General features: G+C 39.3%; 1 protein-coding gene across 3 annotated transcripts in view; it reads right to left on the reverse strand.

The window, feature by feature from the left end:
* TAOK1 (TAO kinase 1) overlaps nucleotides 1–10,973 on the reverse strand; it is a 34,516-nt gene extending 23,543 nt beyond the window's left edge. For 2 of the 3 annotated variants that reach the window (XM_009573411.1, XM_009573413.1), the window contains exons 1-6: nucleotides 10,746–10,973; nucleotides 6,501–6,572; nucleotides 3,409–3,510; nucleotides 1,957–2,002; nucleotides 928–1,024; nucleotides 35–148 (exon numbers count right to left, since the gene is read on the reverse strand). In XM_009573411.1, the coding sequence (XP_009571706.1) occupies nucleotides 35–148; nucleotides 928–1,024; nucleotides 1,957–2,002; nucleotides 3,409–3,510; nucleotides 6,501–6,572; nucleotides 10,746–10,877 (563 nt within the window). In that variant the 5' untranslated portion in view covers nucleotides 10,878–10,973. The remainder of the gene's footprint in view (nucleotides 1–34; nucleotides 149–927; nucleotides 1,025–1,956; nucleotides 2,003–3,408; nucleotides 3,511–6,500; nucleotides 6,573–10,745) is intronic. The other variant, XM_009573412.1, reaches the window with a different exon arrangement.
* Between the last annotated feature and the right edge of the window lie 7,979 nt (nucleotides 10,974–18,952).

Raw genomic sequence — 18,952 nt, forward strand, 5'->3', positions numbered from 1 at the left:
ACAAAGCCAGAAATGCGTAAAACTCTTGGCTTACCAATATGGCGTCCCCACAAATGAGTTGGCAGGAGATGCTATGGAAGCAGACCCAAAGTCAGCAAGTTTCACCTGTCCTGGCTCTGTCAGCAGGATGTTTCCTGCCTTGATATCTCTGGTTATAGAATACAAGTGTCAGTATTATTCCCCTCCAAAAAAGAAAACCTTCTATAGGACAGACTACAAAACACACCTGTGTGAACACACGTTCAAGCTGCAGAATACCCACATTTCCTCCAAATACAAAATCTTTTAACTTTTAGGTTAATTGCTTAAAATGGCCCTTGATCTTGGTATCTAGTTTGTCTTAAAAATCAACTTAAAGTGGAAGCCCTGGATAAGCTTCATATACAGTTCAGCAAAACCTTCTGAACCAACTATGTCCTGTATAAATGTTTTTCAGAAAGTCCTAATAATGTAACTATTCAAATCCTTTATCCTACTAAAATGCAGCAGGTACTTTAAACGCAAAGAACATTTGCATCCCATACTTACTGCGTGCTTCTCAACCTGTGTGTTCATGTAAAACTAATTTTTCAAGTATTAGTGCTCCCTGCCGCCCCAGCAATCTTTGCCTTGCAGTTGCTACAAGCTATTTAGGTGAACTCAGCCTGCCTTGCTAGTCACTGCTTCAGGGAACAATCAGCATTGTATCAAGTATGGAAAAGCTTAGCAGATTCAAAGCAATTTTGCAGAAGTTACGAACACCAACTGTAAGAGATAGTGCATAAGGAGATACATAGCTTGCTAGTATTTGACTACTAGTTTGGGAGCATACAGACACTGCAAAAAGAAACTCTCTGCTTACAAATATTAAATTTGGGATGAAGGGGATACAATCAACAAAGTAAATTACCTGCAAGTGTGTGAGACAGCAAAAGTATAACCACTTACCTATGGATCATATTGTGAGAATGCAAGTATGCTAATCCCTGGAGAGCACCATGGGTAATTGCTGCTATTTCCACTTCTTGCAATGGCTTTTTATGAACTTAAGGAAAGAATTTATTTGAAATTCAATATTAAAGAAAACAATGCGGTTTGCAGCATACAAGTGAGTACTGTTAACAATGTAAACAGAGAGAAAATACTAAAACTTCATTTTTGCTAGGTCCAGTATCAGAAGCAAATGCAAAAATAGTTCACAGCGTAGAGCACATTCTATAACCAGAGGTAATCTTCTGACTGTAAACCAGCAGCTATTTACTATCAAAAAAGAGACTACATTGCAATGATAAACTCCATTCCTGTCAGTTCTGTGACCATTCTCCCAAATACCTATTTGAGACTCAATATTCAATTTTCCATTAATGAAGCTAAATCCCAAACCCTAGAACTTAACAATTCACACATGAATAAATAAACTGTAGCAATACAGATGACTCTCCAGCAGCTCAGTCTTTTGTCCTGAGACGCTTCTGGCAAGGAAAGGAGATGAACAACTTACTGGCCGCACATATATCTTCAAAGAAAGTTCACTTCAAGAAGCCTGATAGAAAAATGACCCTTTAACAGAAGACCTCATCAAGGAAGACCCTAATACTGCTGCAGTGCTATTTTAGTCAACAGGCCTACAGTTGTTAGTAAGCATTAGGATCAACAGCAAGGGTTTTCAGAAATAAATCTTGAACTGTCATGACAGGAGAACCTAAAACTCAGAAGAAAATAAATAGCTGACTGACAACTTTAAAATAATATGAACCAAGGAGAAACTAGGCACCTAGGAAAGCTGATATTCTACAGAAAAAACATATTCTACAGAAAAACCATTACAGCCATGCAAGAATTTGAAAGATTGCAACTGTTCACACACACTCTGCCCCCAAATAAAACTATATACTCAAGGACAATTCTGTGATGCTGTAACCTCCTACTTCAGTACTATACTTCTGACTTTCAATCAAATAAACGTGTGTGACATACCTTCTAGTAAGTCTGATGCTGATCCTAAACAATATTCCATAACAAGCTGTATGGGAAGAAATCAAAATAGTTGTTAGAAAATCTCTAATAGTAAATGCATGTTTTCTAGATTTCTATCGAGAAATCTAGAAATAATCGCTGGTACATACAATGCAGACTGCCGTAACAAAACAAGTATTGCTTGTAACATAAGCCCCATCCTAGCACTGTCACACTGACCCCTCCCACAAAGACAGCTCTAACTGGAATTAGCACAGCCTTCCTGTGTAAGATACCAAGCAACAAAACTTGTAAGGAAGGCAAAAGCATATTCATAACCATTTATGTATTCTATTACATATTTTATTTCATATGCACGTACTTAACAGGAATGTTAAATTGCACTTAACAAGCTTATCGGAGTATTAAAGGGCTATTTAGGGATTTACTTAAGATTTTGTCCCAGTCAGATTTCAAAAAAAACTAAAACTTTGTCTTACAGATTTAATGAAGCTAATATATGAACAGTACTTGCAATTTAAACTATTAGTTCAACAATATGATTTCTTTAGTATATCGTACCACCAAATTTTGTCAATGAGAGGTGCTACATCACACTTTTCATTTGACAAAATGCTTCCTCTGCATAGCCAATTGCATCTATTCCTACACACACAATTTTATGCAGACAAACGCAAATAAACCAAATTTAGTTGGGGGAGGGGGAGGGGAGGGGCCGCGCGCAGAGGGTTGGGGGTTTTTGTTTGTTTAAATCAAATGTATGAAACTGGGTAGGAGATTACAGCCAGAGATAAAACCAGCTACTTGGTTTTGTCACCTAAACACATGCAGACAAAAAAGACAACAGAAGTAAACAACATACAACAGAAGAATTTAGTTAAATAGTAGAACTATTAGCTGCTCAAAATATACTTTAGTTACAATTATCAGTAGAGATTCTAACCCATTTCATTAAAATACAACTGAACACTTATTTCTGTAATATATTCAGTCAACCTGTTAAGTACTGAACCATTAATACACAGTGGCACACCAAACGCGTTGTTAGATGACCTGCAAGTATCTAACACAGTTGCCATACTTGCCTTCCAGTCAGTACAAGCGAAATTCTCACCCTCCTTACAGCAAGAAAAGTGATGGATAAATTTGGTGGGTGTCCTGTCGTCCCCCGTCCCCCCCCCCATTATTATTTACTTTAAATACCCATCCATCAAGCTAAATACACTAGAACAACAGCACAATCACCTTACTCTGCAAGTGAAAGGGAAAATTTCCCTAAATCTTGTTTCCAAAAACTACAGTCAGTTTTGCTGAGCATTTGTAAGGTCCTTGGCTACTCTCATCTGACTCTGTGCCATGCAAATGTTCAGGTGCCTCTTGAAAGCCAGCTGGAGATATTTTAAAGCGCCCTTAACCAAGGCAAGAGAAGTGCAGAGTGCAGCAGATGCTTACCCATGCTGTATGCTCCCGCAAATAGCAGCCTTTGTATTCTATACTGTTAGGGTGTTTTATTCTTTGGAGGAACTTGACTTCCTTAATAATATCCTGCCATTTCTGTAGAAAATAAAAGGAATAGAAAGACTTTATACAACTGTTACCTTTTTTTTGGTTGTTGTTAAGTTATTATGTCATTTAATTATTTTAAGAGACAAAACCATCTTTAGGTTCCAAATCAAAATAAATTTACATCAACACCATGATGTTCATTGCTTAACTCCTCAACAGATCTACAAAATAAGAAGTTGATCGATTAGGCTGCATGGGAAGGGTCTAAGGATCTCTCATCAATGTAATACTTTGTATTTATATATACGCATAGGATATACTGGTAAACACTTAATATCTGAGCAAGTCCTCAAAAAAGAAGCAATCCTTTTTTCAGGGATATCATTTCTGTTGTCAAATCAAACAAACATCCCAACCTGAAAGAGATGTGGACAATAAGTGTCCTTCAGCAGACTCACTTACCTCTTGGGGATATAAAGACCTACCCTTACTAGTAACTATATTACAGTGGATGAGGCTCCATTTATCATCTGCTAAATATCTGACTACATTCTTGATAATATTTCTCCATTACCAGTTTAGTCTTTACACGGACCAATTTAAAATGGAGTTACCTACTAGATAAGAGAATGGTTCCGCAGGAGTAAAAGAATAAACAGATAAAATAAAATCCAGGTTTATAATAAGGAGAGCTCTGCCAGTGCAACTTTAAAGTACAGAAGAGGCCCAAATGTCATTTTCCAATGTGTGCCTAGACACTGCCATTACTCCCCTCGGAGGAAATCGCCAAGTCCTCCCATTTGCTGCCCATCCACACCTCCTCCGGCAAGAAAGGCAAAAGCTTGTAAGTGCAACAGCAAAACTACAACTACCAGAAAAGATTTTTCAAAAACAAATGCAGTAGCTGAAACCATTTAAGTATGCAGACATCAACATGGCAGTGCTGACACTGAAAATGTTTTCGAGAAAGAGTATTTTGACACTGAAAATGTTTTCCAGAAAGAGTATCAGTTCTGAAGTTAATCAGAAGTAGAGAAACCTCACCCAACACCAAAAGGTTCAAAAGCTGTTTTCCAGGTCCTGTAAATCTCTCAGCACACACTTCTTTGGGTGTATGAGGCTAGGATTCATAGATGGACAGAGGTCCCATATACCCAAATGCTTTAGAAAACATGTACAAAACCCAAATCCTCCTCAATAAAGATATTACGGTTAGAGAAACGAAACCAGGGAACATGGTAGCCACAACAGCTTATTGCCTAAGCATTTCCCAACACCAGAGACTTCATAAGAAATACATTAGTGCAGCTATACTAACATAAACTCTCTCACTGACACCCTTGTTCCAGTACAAGAATGACTTAGTTGCCTTTTACTTTTAGCTTCAAAGGCTTTGAGGTACTAAGCAATAAAAGCCAAACCAAGAAAGCATCACACTAAACTTCTATATTGGGAAGAGAGAGGTTATATATTAGTCAAGACGTATTCATGATTTCCTGCGTAAAAAAAAGCTCCAAGATCACATTAAGAGCACACTACTACATATTTCAAAGGTTTTTCACTTATTTTTAGAGTAAAATATGTCCTTATTTTAGAGAATAATTGTTCCCACCAATGATAAAAATCTTATTATGAAACCAAAGTAAATACAAACGATACCAGAATGCCCTTAATCAATTTTCTTTACATAGGCTAGATCATAACTCTAGCAAACTTCTGAACAAAACAAATAAATATGGAAGTAAAATAGAAAGTGTTTTAATCCTGGTCTTATTACTTTCTTCAAAATAAAGAAACATACGCATTGAAGACAAACAAAAGCTATTTCTGAAGCATGCACAGTTTGTTTCATTCATGTGAATAGAGTATTTATAGCTCACAGTAATTAAAACAGTAGGACAAGTAGTAAGTACAAATTATTCTTTCATCAGTACACAGTTAAACAAGTCACCGCAGTGACAAAATAGAAACACGCATAGCAAATTTAACTATGAAGCTAGAATTTAGGACTGCTGGAGAGATGTTGCCACCTCTACCTCCTACACAGATACATACACACACAGAGAGAAAGGAAGGAATAGTTCAGCTCCTTGTAGCGCAGATGATCAATACACAAAAGGCAGGCAGAGAAAGCAATGAGTTGTTACTCAAACTCATCGGAGCAAGACTGCTTCTAGGACTGGAATATAGAGAACGGAGGGAGGGAACCATAAAGGCCTTGAACGATATGGTTACAATAAATACTTCTGTTGAAAAATCATGCCATGATTTGATAGATGTCGTTTACCAGAAATAATACTAAATCAGCTGTTCATGTCATGTTGGGTTTTTCAAGAATCTGTATTAGCACTTAAACATTTCAAGTATAAAATCAATTATCTCTGTTAAGCGTCCTAGGGAAAAACCACACATCTGGGGTGGCCATGAAAACACTTAACGTTTAAATCTCAGAGGCCTACTTTTATAGACCTCTCTGCAAAGACTGCCTTAATCCCTAGCTCTGGCAGTTCTTCCGTAATTACGCTGCTGTTCAGATTTTCACACTCATTCATTCACTGCTGTTTGGCTTTTGTTTTAGTCATTCCAGGGAAGGACGCATTCTGCCTTACTGCTTTGTACAAGCAGGATTCCCTCTGAATCTTTCACTACTGCATCCACTGTTATTATTCCTTTGTCCCGTAAGCAACATGGTTATTTTAAAAGGTATTTAAAATGGAATATTTAAGGGCAACAAGACATACTAACATACGAAACTATCATTTTTAAATTTTTTTTTCTGCTTTCTACACATTTATGTGGTCCCATGAAAGAGCCCTTTGTGTCTGGAAGCAATGAGTCCTACCCATCTCTTCCAGGAGCAGATTAGGCAGAAATACACTGTAAACAGTAAACTGATCTGTTTTGTTTATACAGTACCCTCATTCACCTTTACAGTTATAGGAAAGTGCTCTCTTGTTGTAAGTCAAGCTAATTAAAATCATCCCATATAATAAGTATTTGCAATCGTCAAGATTTAATAAGCAACATGTTCTACATACCTCATTGGACTGCTTCCCACTATATGACATTTTCTTGATGGCCACCACTTCGTTGGTGCGCACATCACGTGCCTGTAACATGAAAACATGATGCATCAGTTTCTTCAGATCATGATTTCCCGTAAGATGTAAACCAAACATACTCACAATGAAGCAATGAAAAATCTTTATCCATTAGTTAACTTTTGCAGAGAGTTAAACTAAAATATCTTCCAAGGGGTGTGACTGCTGCATCTATTAGAAATTTCCTTCCAAAGTTAAAGATCAGTCTTCTGTGAGACAAGGTGCAACAGTTTTCCGTGCTCAGCATCCAGCAAGTCTCTGCAGGAGTCAAGTACTGTCACTTCTAAAAATCATAGCTTATAAAAGCAGCTCTGATGCAAGTAGAATGATTTTCCCTAAATCAACTTCTTTCCCTGCCCAGATCCATTCCAGACCAAACAGAAGCAAGGCTCAGCCCCCTTGCTCCATTCCAAACATAAGCAAAGATGTCACAGGATGCACAGGAGATACCTGCTCCAGACACCGGCAGCTTTCTCTCTAGTGCTCTCCCAAATTAGCTACTGTGTCTTAAAGGAAGGCAGACGATAGAGAGAGAGATGGCAGCGATTTAAGAGACCCATCCTCAGATTCCCATTCAGACTTTCACTTTCTCAGTGCAGTAATATTATTTACACTGCACAATAAAGGTACATGGTTTTTCACACTTCAAAGGCAGACTTCCTGACTTCAGACAGCAACAATCCCAGATAAGATGAGACAAGTTTGTTTAATTTAGCAATGGCTTATTCACCCTGGCAGGAGAAGAGGCAGCGCTGCTTCACCTTGCAGGAAGAATGGCTCCAGACAAGACCCCAGCCTCTCCTCTGTTAAGAATTTCAGCAGCATAGGAAGGTGGTGGAGGAAAAGACCTCTGGGTCTCTCTGATAAGAATAATCAGCTTGGATACGAAGCCAAATAATATAAATCAAAATAATGTGCACCACAGCATTCACTGATGACAGATGAAAATGCTGATTTTTAATATATTTGTACTATCAAGCACAGCCTATCAGAACATGGATTAATGAAGTACCGGGACTCTGCCTTTTGTAAAAAGGTTTTTCAGTCATGTTTTAATTCTGCCGTTCATCAAAAAGAGATTCCCAGAATTCCCTATCAGTCTTTATTTCAACCAGTTATGATAAGCTTGAACCAATACTATTTTTAGTTTTCTTTCTGTTTGAGAGGATCCTTCCTACTGTCTCACTGATATTACAGTACCTCTAAGGTTGGGGGGATGACTGTTTTTGAGACAAAAAAGGAAGAATAAAATTCTACCTCCTAGATCTTTACTAATTAGAGGCAATCTCTGAAACATTCAAAATAGTGAAGAATTGCAATAAACCAGGCAAGCAAAATACTAGAGTAGAGCAGAAGGAACACAGCTCTAACAAAAGAGAGTGGGTTATTCTTCTGCTCCATCTGCAGTGTTCCAGTGTAGTAGGTTTCCTGTGTCAAGTGAAACCTATTATTACACTGCAGAGCAGGGAGTAGGGTAAGGATAATACCAGAATGATTCAGAGGTGCCAGACTTGCAGTTTCTAAGAAACTAAAACCATGAGGTGAACCAGCAAAATTCATGTCAATTATGAAAGAAAAAAAAAAAAAAAGAAACTTTCTGCCACTGCAGAATGTAACAAACAAAGAACGAGACAAGAGTGAACTCTCTTAGCCAGTTATCACATAAGATAAATACACCACCCCTTCTCGGGATCACCGCTAAAAGGAAATAAAGGTAGGTACAACTAACAACGAAAGACTAAACTGCATTAAAAAAAGGCAGGGGGAGATTTCAGGATTATATGGATTTTTCTACTTGTTAATTACTCACACATCTATTTATCATCAACATTTTTGATCCAGGCTGTATGCAATGAAAGCAGACTGGAGGTGGGGGTGCTATCTATTAGAAAACCCAAGCAAGCAACGCCTGATTGCGTTTGCCTAACACCTACAGTCCTCCACTGCTACAGCGGGGCTGAGAGAGAGAACCATCGCAGCTGACACCCCAATGAATGTTACAATCATGGAATTTCATTTGCTTTTTTAGTTTCCTTGTGATCTTGAATAATTGAAAAAAGACGGTTCCTAGACAAAAGCCATGAAGATGTTACAAAGCCAGCTAACTTAAACGATCTAAATGAATGAGGCTTGTTTTATGGCAGACATTTATGCACATATATCCTGCTTTTCTCTGAAAACTCCATACAAAGGATCAACATCTGGTGACCAGAGTAACTTCAGCAGTGATACAAGCAAAGCATGAGCAAAGAAAAGGTGGAGTATGTCATCGGCTTTGGTAATATGCTTTTAAGCAGTTATTAACTACAATCCAAAATTACATTAAATAGAAAAATTTTAATTGTTTGCATCAGCAGAATCAAAATCTTGTTAAAGAAAGTTAAGAAAAGTTTTTTCCCTAGCTTTACAGAGGAATAAAGGACCCAAGACATACACTCCTCTACCTTAGTTCTTTATGCTTATTTAATTTACACTAAATTTCTCCCTCCATGTTGTCTTTCTCATCTTTTGGGCTTCTGTTTGAGGTATCAAGTACACGACATGAAACAGTTTCAGATTCAAGATCTTAGACCTGCTACTCATAAAAAAATACCATAATACAACACAAAACTTACAGGTTAAAACTTCGTAACACAGAAATAGCAACAGCGTATCTCTTTTGTTGGAAACTCTCTTACTTGACAAAAACAACGCCCCCAAATGGGTTGGAGTAGCGTGATGCACTGCTTACACTTACGTTTTGCAAGTGCCAAATTAGACGGCGCTTTCTATCAAAGAAGCACAATCCAAACACCGTTAAGTAATCACACTCTTTAGTGAATAAATGCCAACCTATAATGAATACCATTTTAGACTACCAAGTCTAAATGGTGGGGAAAAAAGGGAAAGAAGGGCCCAGAAATGAATGACCTCTTACTTTCGATCTCCTTGCAGAAGGAGCTGGCAATGGGCAATCAGCCCTTACCACAACTACAAAGTTCAGACAGTCTACAAATGCCACGATGGCAGCTTCTTGCTGATGTTTGGGAATGCTGTTAGCATACAGCTCGCAGGTTACCTCCAGCTGTATGCTGGTTTTCCATATCCATGTGGTTCATGCATGCCTCTAGAAGATACAGCATTCCTGAAAAACTTCAGTAATATTTCCACATAGCAGGAAGACAGATTTGTCAGTTCCCTTTTATACCCACTCTTTAAGCAAAGCGAGTAAGTGAGATGAAGTAAAGGCCGCAGGTGAGTACTGTTTCGTTAGAAAACACTTCCTCCCCCAGATCTGTTCCCAGACAGTGGCGGCTCATAGTTTTAAGCAGGGAACAAAATTAAGAAGCTTTTCCTAATTAGTTCATCTGTGCTGCATTAAATTTGTGCTGGAAGGTTCCCAACATGGTCTGCTGCAATTATTAACAATGAATAGGCATCTCATAAAATACTGACACAAATGGTTTTCTGAAGGAAAATTGGCAGGTTTGGCCACACCTCCTATAATTATAAATCTGAAAAGGTTTTCTGAGGAAAATGGTTTTTTAATGAAGGTCTCACAGTATGCACTTTGGTTAACATACAGCAACCTGCAAATGAGGTTACCATGAGACATCCCACCTCCGGTTGAGCTATACAAGCAGCCTGGGAAAAATTCTGCTGTCCAGACGTTCATGTCAAGTAAGTTTTATGCAGATGAATACTGGGATTCTTGCCTACAGTAGGGAAGGATGTGACAGGACAAATGACAACAAAAGCACCAACATTCAGGTGTCAAACACAAAGAATGGCTTTAAGGAAGCCTGGGGGTATGCACAAAGGGAGAGAGAACTGAATTTCTCTCAAGGGACAAGAGATGATAAGGAGATGATCAGACCAAGAGAACTGCCTTGCCAGTCAGAATCGATGGAGCAGAAGTCCCATGTTTTAATTTGCAGAGAAATTCCTGCACCTAAAAGCAGCGGGCAAGGGCCACATTTCCAGTTTTTCTTTTCAGTTTGTATGCAAATACCTTACAGATACTGTGAGTCTGTGAACGGACTGAGACTGTACAGTCACACAAGAAAACATCTCTGCCCCAAACACCACACAAAAAGATGCACAGCAGTTTCTTTTCCTCAATACGTTCAAAAAAAGACTATGTCCACAGTTTAAAGATAAAAAGAGACACAGCTAAAATTCACAAGTCACGGAGCTACTTACAAAATAAACTGCTCCGAAGCTTCCATGGCCAATCTCTCGGAGATCTGTGAAGAGCTTTTCTGGGTCTTCTTTGAAGAAGAGCTCTGCAATTTCTGGGTCCTTCAGGCTGCCCGCTCGGCTGGTTGATGGCATCCTGCTGGGCAGTTAGCCGACCGACTATCTGGGTTTAAAGTGCTGCCTCAACCCTTGGTTCATCTGTATGAATGGAGCCTCTTCAGCATGGATTACTGCAAGAAAAAGATTGCAATCCTTCACTGATTATCCTCTTCTCAAAGAGCCAGAAACAAAGCTACAGCGGAGCAGCTTCCACTTCTTCCAGAGCAAGCATCCCTGTGCGTGAAGCAACGCAACCTATCTGCTGCAATAACGTCACAGTCCCACTGTAGCTGCAGTCAAGCATTTCTACAGAACACAAACCAAAATCAAAACACAAAATGAGAGAGATTCCTTGCCCCAGCATCTGCTCAGTCACCTGCAGAGTGGTCAGCAGAATCTCTCTGACCTACAGCAATAACCAGTTTGTCACTAGTGAGCCCATATTACCTTGACACCCTGAAGAGTTACACCCACTATGTCTTTAAAGTATTGTTCAGACTTTGTGAAGCAGACGACACAATTGCATATATATGTGTATATGTATATAATGGTCTTTGCAAGACAAGATATGTGGTACAAGTATGATGTATATGAACCACCACTGCCATTTACTAATCTGTATTTACATTTTTTTAATTCAGCTCCCTATTTTTTTCTTCTGCAACTGTACTCCAGTTAAGAAGCAGCCAGTGATCACTTTTTACTCATTTCAGCATGCACGCAGAGACTTCTCTAAAGCTTCTCCTTCCACAAGTAAATAAACCATGGTCCTTTTTGGTTTTTTTCTCTTATCTAAATTCATGATCTCTGTCTTAAAGTGCCTGCTCTTCAGAGTCTTATTCACAACCACCTTCTTTAGAGGAACAGCATTCAGAACAGGAGACACCCACTTCCACACACGACGCATGTCCTTCTACTCCGCTTAAGCAGAAGCAAACATATATTTTAATTGCGCTAGCACATGATACAGCCTTCTACAATAGCCCACTGGCAAACACTTTCTTCAGAGGAACTTGCAACTTCAGACGCCATTGGGAATGTCCTAAACCTTTTCTGCTTGCACCGTGCATTTGCTTTCATTTACTTGAAGTGTGTCTTGGAATCTATGCAGAATAAAAGCATACTTTCAAGTTGTGCTAAAATCTTCTGTATCTTTACAACATGTGAAGTCAAACAACCATTACAAGTAAAATGCACTTTTTTTTTTTCCTCCTAAAGGAAGGGCCTGGGTATTGAGATTTCCTCTCAATTCCCTTTAAATTGTCACCAATAAAAACTATTCTGTGTCACTGGCAAACAGCTAATCACACAGCTCGCTTCTTTCCAAAAATCCCTGTCTGGTCAAGATTTGTGCTTTTTTATTCATATTTCATATCTCAAATTTATTTTTAAAAAATGTTTTACATCTTCATAATGGGAAGAAAAAAAAAAACCAACAATAAATGTCAGTTTAACCAAAGTATCAGAAGGCCCTATCCGTGTCCATTTTTCCTCCTTTTCTGGACACTATAACTCCACCTTTATCCAAGCCTCTAGATCATCAATGAATCATTTGTTTTCCCCTCCCTGTGGAGCAATTCCTCCAAGGATGGAAAAAGACATACTCCTGCATGTTTATGCTCAGTGGTACTCTTCTCTACACAGTTGCAGCATGTGAAAGTGCCAAAGTGCCAAAGACTGCCGGCTCCTTGTTAGTTCAAATAAGTGCCAGCATCGCTACAAGGAGAGCACGATTGTGCGAGAGATAGCCAAGACATACGTAGTTGTAAAGTCTGCAAGAGTCTCCAGTTTTTCTGATAAAGACATGCGTGGGAGAGAGAACGCAGGGAAGGGAAGCGAAATCCAGCATTTTCATAGCTTTCCTCCAAGCAGTCAGCATTCAAAAAGATTTATAATGCAACCCAAAACGTGTTTCCATGATAGCCCGCTCTCAGGGGCTAAGGAAAAACCGACATTCAAATCCCAGTGATGGACCAAGTACAAAAACACACACATATATATATATACACACACACATACACAAAAGATATGCAGCTGTTGACAACTCTGCGATACTGCACTCATGAGCATGCACACACACATTGCATATCGACGCAGGATCATTATAGGAACCTTCGAAGCAGAAGGCATCAGCACACGACATACCCAGCTGCCAATGAAGCCAAGTGAGATGCACAGGAACAGGACTGCGATATCTCCACCTTCCGTTGCATAACGCAGTAACTAATACCGTGTGGGAAGGGAAATAATTAGCTTCAATTCAGCCTGTACCTGAAGCATGCTACATTTATAAAGACTGGAAGAAAAGTTGGGGTTTTTTGTTATTTTTCTTTCTTTCTTTCAAATAAGCCAAGAATATTCCACTTGATTCCAGCTCTAACAAGCACATAACACTGAAAGACAACTGTTTCACATTTACAGCCCCCGACGAAACAATAGACAAAAAGCATCAGTCAGAAAAGCGAGAGAAAGGAGCTGGGGGAAGGGAGCTGATAACCAGAGCACACTCAGTATTTTGAAGGAATGTTTCTTGGATCGACGGTAATGATGTCATGTTCCATCTTTTAAGAAGCATCAGATTCTTACAAAAAGGACATTGTTGTCCAAAAGCAACTGCTGCAATCCCAGAATGCCCTTTTCCCTAAAAAAAAAGGGCTAGGCTTGGATAAACCTGCTAATATGGCCAAAAGTCACATGTCCCCACGAGCGAGCGTGCGTGTGAGAGCCAGAGCCAGGAGAAAAACCCTGCGCACACACAGCTGAGATGGATTACAGCTTTCTCCCCCTCCTCACTTACCTCCGATGCCAAACCAGCCACCAGACTCGTTCTTGGCATCATTTTTGAGCATGCCTCTGAAATGTCATCAACAGGCAACACTTTTTACCGCTGCTAAAACTCTTCCCAGGCTAATTGACACTACACGCAAAAGTGGTACGGGACTGGCTGTTGCACTGCCAGACTTCGAATGGCGCATCAGAGCAGAACTCCTCATCTATTGTGATACACCTTAAAATACAGCTTTCCCCCCTTTAATCCTGAGAGCATCAAGACAAATTTAATTATCTTTATTCTTGGAAATAATTGCTGCTTTGAAATGCATGAGAATAAAAACATTAAGTATCAAAACCTATTTAACAGAACAGTCACAAATGTGTATGTGACACTATGCTTATCATTTGATCTGCTTAGATGGAACAATAAAATGCATTAGTGTAAATTCCATCCAGAAGAAAGCTTTACACAGTCTCGCTTAATAAAGTACTCCCATTTTTTATGGATGCTACAATATTAAATTCCCTCAGTCTTCTTTTTACCCAGATGACACAAGCTGTCTGCCAAAGCCTGACAGTGCCAGCAGCCGAGATGCTCTGCCTCCTGCCTTGCAATAATGACACCTGAACACTTTGGGGAAATGGAAGTGAAGTTAGGAGAAGTGGCATGCAACGTGGTTATTGCATTATTTTAAATGTATTAAAAATACAGATGAGTCTTTAGATTAAAAAAAACCCTGCCACTAAACTGCACTGAAAATTAAATGATATACCAGCAGGCAGCTGGTTTTCTAAATTACAGTCAAGTTGCACTTATTATTTTACGTTCTTCCATCGATGCAGTCTCTTTACTACAGGTTTTTTGGATCGGTGCAGCTATACTGTTAAACACAATTGTTCCCAGTGAATGGGACTGATCATCTCACCTTAGACAGCTCAGATCAGGTGGCCAGATCCTGGCTGTGGCCAAGAGACAGGCACTGCGAACAGGACACGGCACCCTCTGACTGTGCCCGTCTCTCTGCTGGCTGAAGGGGCAGCCTACCTACCAGCCACCTTGCAGGCTGCTAAAATTAGATAAAATAAATTCCACATTTTTTTCCTAGTTGTCACTGACACAGAAGGAGAATATTGCATTGCATAAACATAACTACTGTACTTAGATCAATTCCCCTCATAATCAACAAGGTGATGTAGGAATATGAGAAAAATTCAAAATAAATCAGGGAATGACCAAAGCAAGAGATTGGACCAACTCTGTTTCCACATAGTAGGCTGAACTAACTACATTTAGTTAGTGGGTACCATTACTAGTGTAAATGATACTGATTACAGGCCAAAATGTTTTATCAAATTACTTTCATCTGAACAACTAGCAGTTAGTAGAAACCGCATGCACACATCCACAAAAGTCTATGAATCAATAAGATGTTATATTCCCTGTAATTATGGCTATATTAAATGTACACACACACACCCCTTGAACCACTGACATAAGGAAGCTGAAGATGAGGACGGGGTAAGACCTGTTCTATTCTGAGTTTTCTGCCTCCCTGCCATGTCATCTCAAGCTCAAGTAAGACCCACCCCTGTGACTAACATCCCCTGGGATCCTGCAGAGCAGAACAAGCAAAGCTCTAAATGGTCAGCTGCCATATTTAAGCCTTATGCTACAGAGACCTCAGAGAAATTAAAATCTGTCCACAGTAAAATATCTGACAGCTGTCAATGTCATAGATAACTGTTTTCATGTAATAAACCAATGTACTAAGAAGAGAATGTACTGAGCCTTCCCTCCAAAGGAGAAGGGAGCCTACACACTGAGATTTCCACCTATCCGTCATATTTTTCAAGTTCACATCCAGACCAACTCAGTGAGAGTGACGATGACTAGAAGGTATTCGGTTACACTAACCATGAGATGCACCAAAGCATTTGTAGTTCCGTAAGATGGTTCAAAAGTTTGCAGAAACCAAATTACAATACAGACTTGCTTGTAGATTATTAGCATTAAAAAGCAGCACACTTTGTCCGTACAAATGAAGTTTCAAGGAATCAACATATTCAACATCCTTCAGCTTCTATACACAAATATATTATAACCTGAGTTAAACAAATACCATGTGAGCACAAAATGGAAACAACAAACAGATTTATGCATCCATCATCCTGTGTCTCTCTCCATTTCACTGGGTACCAAGAGGCACACCTCACGGACTCCTACGATAGCTAATGAGGTTGACAAGAATGCTGTCCACCATTACTGAATTATAAACAAAAAATTATTTGCAATTTGAGACATTAATATTGTTTTATGCTATAGTCATCTGCTATAAGATACACTTAACAGTAAAATCTATAAAAACTTATCTTTAGTATCAAATGTAGGTACATTATGTATTTTTTCCCTGATAAAACATACATGACACTTTAAAAACAAACAAGCCAACCGACCAGGAGACCAGTTATAGCACCTATGATCTTTAGAGCTGCACGCTCTAACAGCAAAGACTATAAAGTGAATGTTCAGCACAGAAAACTACTGGTCCTTACTCAAAGTCAGAGCGGGAATAAAACAACCACCAAAAAAACCCCATCGCCGTCAAAAAACAACAGCCCACCACAACATAACTTCATTTGGAAACTGTTTTGTTTTTTGGTTTTTTTTTAAAGCATCTGCATTGCATGTAGTGCAAACAGTTGCTAAATTTTAGTGTAATTTCCTCTGGCAGGATCTAATGCAAGAGCATCAAATAGATGGGGAATGAGTGCCATCATGCAACTGTTGAAAAAGGGAAAAGGGATTTTCTCTTACTTGCATATGGGTCAGATCCGGGGAGTGCATGAAGCTGAGATTAAATTATCCTCTCAACACACTATTAAAAATTTCCTGAATGGCTTCCAGCTGACACTGAAAATTTCCACCACTATCATAAATATGGTAAACTGGAACTACTGAAAGAACTGACTTTTAATTTTTTTTTTCTTTTACTTACAATTATGCCTAAAGTGAGAGTTGGATGGTAAGAACGCTTAAAGAATGATTAGATGGTAAGAATGCTTAAAATACTGACTTTTAAAAATTTATGTATACCATTGAATGCTTGACTTGAAAGCACAATTTTTTTGGAAGTAACAAGACAAATCACTCCCCATTTCTGACAGACTCTGAATAAAAGCCTGTAAGATAAAAAAAGTAAGCTAAATTATAGAATGGAAGTTGCTGCTTGTACGCAAAATGTTAAGTAGTCACTATTCCATGCATTTTCCGAAACAAATCTTAAATAAGAGTTTTCTAGCATACAAAACAAAAATATCAGCATGTATGAACTGTTTGATTATAAACCATGCTGAAGAAACCGCAGCTGGACTTCCAGTATCATATAATATTGCCTGTCGGGTAGAGGAAGCTTCTCCTCTGACACATATTTGAGACGTCAAAGGGGCTGTCCCAGCACAACATATAACTGCGTACCCAGGCTCATCACCACTTTATCAAGACTGCACTGCCGAGCACAGGAGGCTGAGCTCTGGCTGTTTTGTGACAAAGTAAAATACCTGATCTACCACACTGCAAAACAAGGCCACAATATACGGAAAGAGAAGACAATGTGATGAACGGCACATGTATTGTCTGAGAAGAAAGAAAAATATTCTCATTTTACTCTGAAATGTACTCTCTCCAGGCAAAACTGGTATTTTGCAATACCAGTGTACTCCCTTCAGGCAACAACAGTATGTTGCAATACCCACCCCTCAAACCCGTGGGGACGCAAGTGTGATGATTTGACTCTAACCTGGTATCAGAAGCAAAAGGGCTGTATACTTGGTGGGGACAGATCAGAAAAGATGATAAAGATCCAGCATCATAAGAAATGAACACCCATCACACCAGGCAGTGCTGATATATGTGACTTTAGGAACGATGCTACTACCCTTGACTTATTTTGCGATCTGCATATAAATCAGCTTTTAAAATTTTAGCCAGATGAATTCCATGCGTGGAGTTACCTTATCCGGAAATGTAAAGAGCAGACAGAGATTATCTACTACACGTCCCATCACTTTATTTGCTGTTCATCAAAAGCCAGGCGCTGGCCAGCCTGCTGCAGTGGGGCTGCACAATGGGACCTGAGTCGGTGGGTCCTTTCTCTAAGGGCACAGACAGAAGAAGTTCTGTTAGCTGATCTGAAATTCAGGGGATCTGCAGCCAGTGCAATACTGCCGGATTCAGGATCGTCTTCTATCCATCTCTCTGCAGATCTCAGCAAACACAGGGACACATGTTGATCAGGCGCTTCGTGGTTACTGGGAAAGTACATTCTTGATCACTGCACCCAACTTCTCCTTCCAGCAAGCTTGTCAAAACTATATACCATGGTTTTTATTGCTTCCCAATTCAAAAAAAATGTCCTGGCAACCCACCAAGTGCTGTGGACGTTCCTTAAAACCTCTCTTAACCTAGGCTCTGGTCCACCCAGTTGACTCTTTTTTCCCGTTCTGACAAAAGCAGAGCAACTCTCAAGTGCCTTAACATGCATTGCACACATGGAAGACGAGTTAAGTCTCTGCTCACAGCAGAAAAAGGCTGTTTCCTTGAACAACTAAAAATCAGCTTCCCATCCATGCTCAATTACACCACGGCAGATAGTATCAAAACAGTTGTATTCTAGGTGACTATCACAATGGAAAGTCTGTCAGCATCTCCAAGCCTCTCAAAACGGACAGCAATTTTAGTCACTCGATTCATGTGAAACCACATACCACAGACTACTTGCGTACTTGGGTAAGCCTCTCCCACCAAGCTAACAACATGTTACTTTTTGTCCTCCTAGTTCTGCAATTTGGAAATCTTCCTAGAGTGGTAATTAAGGAAGAAAAACAAAAAAAAAATTCCAGAAATGACAAGAAAAAACTGGAGATGCAGCAAGTGGCATTTAGCTTCTCCCATGCCCTGCAAAAGGGGCAAGAGGCACTCGGGAACATCTCCCTCGGGATCCTGCTAACTTACTTTTACCACTTCGTAGTGAGCAGCAGCTCAGGTGAAAAAATGCTGATGAAGTCATGAACTTGCCTTTCTCTTCATTATCTTAATATCATTCTTTTTGGTACACTTGTTCTCCACACTGGATCCACTAGGACTATCTGTCATTAAGGAAAAGGGAGGTGCAGATGAACAGCATTCTACAAGAGACAGTTAGAAAAATGTTTAATATTCAGAAAAAAATCCAAAATGCTGTCACAAAACTAATTTAAAAAGGAACCATCCTGAAATAGTGCCAACTACAAGCAGAACAAAGAAACCTGGAATGGGCTGAGAAAACTGGATTGTGGAAGGT

The sequence above is a fragment of the Fulmarus glacialis genome, unplaced genomic scaffold (assembly GCF_000690835.1).
Source record: "Fulmarus glacialis isolate BGI_N327 unplaced genomic scaffold, ASM69083v1 scaffold14652, whole genome shotgun sequence".
Taxonomy (NCBI): Eukaryota; Metazoa; Chordata; class Aves; order Procellariiformes; family Procellariidae; genus Fulmarus; species Fulmarus glacialis.